The sequence below is a fragment of the Arachis duranensis genome, chromosome 2, assembly GCF_000817695.3.
Source record: "Arachis duranensis cultivar V14167 chromosome 2, aradu.V14167.gnm2.J7QH, whole genome shotgun sequence".
NCBI lineage: Eukaryota > Viridiplantae > Streptophyta > Magnoliopsida > Fabales > Fabaceae > Arachis > Arachis duranensis.
Window position 1 is genome coordinate 1,482,305 of NC_029773.3, and position 3,771 is coordinate 1,486,075.

The 3,771-nt window shown below is 33.7% G+C and overlaps 1 protein-coding gene across 1 annotated transcript; it reads right to left on the reverse strand.

Annotated features, from left to right (window-relative positions):
• Window positions 1–85: 85 nt before the first annotated feature.
• Window positions 86–3,478, reverse strand: LOC107472704 (uncharacterized). The gene is made up of 4 exons (XM_016092210.3): window positions 3,114–3,478; window positions 2,307–2,492; window positions 1,134–1,304; window positions 86–407 (listed from the first exon to the last, which is right to left on the reverse strand). Exons 1-4 carry the CDS (start codon window positions 3,381–3,383, stop codon window positions 291–293), a joined length of 744 nt encoding a protein of 247 aa, XP_015947696.1. The 5' UTR covers window positions 3,384–3,478; the 3' UTR covers window positions 86–290.
• Between the last annotated feature and the right edge of the window lie 293 nt (window positions 3,479–3,771).

Below are 3,771 nucleotides of genomic sequence, written 5' to 3' on the forward strand. Positions count from 1 at the left end.
TGAGTTTCCACCAATAAATATAATTTGTCCATAGCAAATGGCAGAAAAAGGAAAACGCTTTCTTCAAAAAATTAAAAAAGAAAAATAAAAAATGTAATACGTTGCCATTAACTGGAATCAAATTAGAAAAACACAAATTACATATCTCTCTGAGTCAAACCACGGACCTTTAGCAAAAACAACACCATAATCGAATACATCTACAGACAATATAAACATTAAATGAAAGACATGAGGCCAGTAACTCAACGATCTACGAAATAAACTCTTATAAATGCATTTCTTTCTCTTTATCTCTGTAAATATATTCTCTTATCCTGAATTGGCAGTTCGATGGGCTTCTGTGCAGCATGAGGATGATCTGGGCCCTCATAAACCTTCAGGTGGGTGAATAGCCTCCTCCCAAGCTGCATACACAAAACCTTCATTATTATACATTTTATAAAAGAGAGAGAATCTTTTGTCTAAGAAAAATTGAATATTTCTCCAACACGAGTTCTCCTGTCCTACTAAACCACTTACAAGGCTGCATTTGGTAGGTTTGTTAAGAGAGAAAATATAGAAACAGAGACACTACAGAAGAGTTGTGTCTCCAGTTTTTTGTGGACAGAAAATCAAAGATACTTATCCCAAATTAAAAGAAGTTCAATTTTGATGTTCTAAAAGTGTAAATTTACAATCATCCAATCAAATTCATTTAGATGACCTTTTAAGTAGTGGGATGTGGGTTTGAAAATTAGTTACTTTTGTTGAAGTGACAATACAAGATTGGTTGTCTGTGTAAAATTATTTTACACTAACAGGACATGAAAATTAAATTCAACTAAAAATACTTTTGGCTGTTTCTGTATTTATGTCCTCCAAACAATTTTGTTTCTCAGAATCTGTGTGTTTTTGTCCTAAAACAAATACTCAATGGACCCGAAAAGATTATCCAATCCCAAAGTATGACCATGAATGTATTTTCTTCAAAGATCTGAGCCTGGCTTTCAAAATTCAAACCAAAACTTAGATTCCTAAGTCAATTAGTGAACCTTTTTCGGTTATGGTGACATATCTTGCATGAGATATGTTGTGAAAGATAATATTTTAGAATTATATCGACAACAGCATAGTATGTGTATGTGACCTACCCTCCCCTTCGGAAGCATGCCACGAACAGCATGTTCGATAATTCTTTCAGGAATTCTGTTCTGCAGTTGAGCAAATGTCTCTACTTTCATACCACCAGGTCTACCAGAGTGCCTCCTGTAAAGCTTTTGGGTTCTCTTTCTCCCAGATACAGCAACCTTTTCAGCATTCACCTTTTGAATCCCAAATCAAAATAGAAGAGATTCAGACCTTAGCTTGTAGGGCAATACTTTTATTTTTAGATATTTTTGCATAGCACGAGACTATGCTTAGCCATATACGTCAATTAAAATAAAAGAAAATAAGATTCAAGTAGAAATTCCATAGACCAAAACTTCAAGAAGAAGGGTCAGGGTGGTAAAATGGATAATTATATTATAAGTGAGTATGGCCACAATATAAAGGATTCCCCATGAAGCAGAAGCTATTTCCATTACAGGTTATTGAAACATCGGAAAATACCATTGGCTCATAAGTCATGTACTAGTAACTATAATTTAAGCAAAAATTCAAATGCATCAAAATTTCCTCGCAATAAATATAAACGGAGGGTCAATGTAAAAGAGTATGACCACAATACAGGGGTTCCCTATGATTATGAAGAAGAGCATGTTTCCTCTTTTTTCCCTTTCTTATAATAAGTAAGGATTATTGAAATATTGGAATATATCATTGCACCACAAGTCATCCTCATACCTAATAAGTAATAAGGCGTGTCAAACTTAAAAGGCATACAAAAATTTTCTCAGAATATATATATACAGGAAGAAAGAAAATGTAGAAGAGTTCCTATCTTCAGATTTACATATTGCAGACCAAGGAGGATATTGCAGCAACCAAAACTATCCAAAACAAGATACATAACTATATTCAGGGCTTAATTAAGAGATTTCCAATTATGACTTAAAACCATACATTGGCATGAAAAAAGAAATGTCAAGGTAATCCAAGGTTCATTTATAAATGACATGAGAAATGTTTAGGGAAGTCGAATATTCATTCTCAGCTACTACTTCATTCTCACTGTAACTTCAACCCCAAAAATAAAAGAGGAACAGAAAAAAAAGTTTTCAAAGAAGAGTTTAACCAACAAGGTTATTTTAGCATACGTATTAAAATCTTGGACTGAGAGCTTCTACTGCAAATAGCATAAAAATTTATGCTGCAATACATACCACAATTACAAATGCACCCATGTCCACGCTGGGAGTATAGGTTTCTAGATTTTTCCCTCGGATATGAATAGCAATCGTTGATGCCAGTCTGCCAAGAACTTTGTCTGTAGCATCAACAACATACCATGTTTTCTCCGTATTAACATGATCGGCAGCTTTTGGATACCAGGTCTTGTTCCAAATGTCCTGCAATTTTGTTTACATATTAGAACCGTTTAAACTTCATTACGAAAAGACTCTACAGACAGCAACAGCTTTACTCAAATGGAAAAAAAAAAAAAAAAAGAAGAAATGCATGCATCTTTTAACAGAAACCGGATGCATCACTTACTCAGTTTACTAAGTTTTCTGAATTTTCAGTGACAGTGTAGGGCTGATATAACACAAACCACAAGTATAACAACTAAAGACAGAGATGAAGAAGAAATTACGAATACAATTTGAAGCTGATTAGGTTATGACAAAGCAAAGATAGGCTAAATTACAATTATATCTGCAGTTCTATAGGGTATTGTCCTTCAATTACAAGCTGATTAGGTTATGACAAAGCACAATTGTAAAAACACAAAAATTTGAAACTTCCACACTAACTTTTCGGCTCTTTTTTGCAGGTTTTGGATTCCAGCAATGAATTTCACTAAAACTATCCAAACAATATACAGTCAATCAAGTCTTAATTTACAAAACCTGTTACTAACCAGTGCTTTTACTAACAACTCATTGGAGTTTGTGCACAACATTGAGAAAGCTTATTCCATAGAAACCTACTAAGAAGCTAAAACAAAAGAGTAGAGAAAGAAGTGGCACCGGGCCTTTGAATCGGGGTTCGGGTTCGACGCAGAGGAAGCGTGGATCTTGTTCTGGAGGAACGAGGGAAGAATCTTGCTGCTGAGAATGGATACGGAGGATCCTTGCATTGGTGTTGGAAGAAGAAGAAGAGGGAGATAATGATAAGGATACCAGCTTGTGCAATGGAAATTGTAACCCAACCAATGAGGAAGAGGTATTCCTGTGGCTGTGACGTGGGAAAGAAGATGAAGGGAACGTCACCGACGCGGAACCACACACCAGAGCCATGCTTACCTCGCTTAATGCCGTATGCTCCTCTTCACTATCTATTCTATCCGCTTCAGCGACTTGGAATTGGGATAATGTTATGTTATGCACATTGCACAGTGAAATAGATAGTAGCTAAATTTTCCATTTATTCCTTACAATTTTTTTGATATTATCATTTAAAAATTTATATTAGGTTTGAAAATTTTATAATTTAAATCTTATTCTAATTTTATATTTTATGTATTTAATTTATTTTTTAAAAATTGCATAAAATTTTAACTTTTTCCACTTTTAATATTAAGCATTAATTGTGAAATAGATAGTAGTATTAATTTATTTTTTATTTATTGAATATATAAAATAATAATAAATATGAGGTTAGTTTAGAGGATAGATAATTTAAATG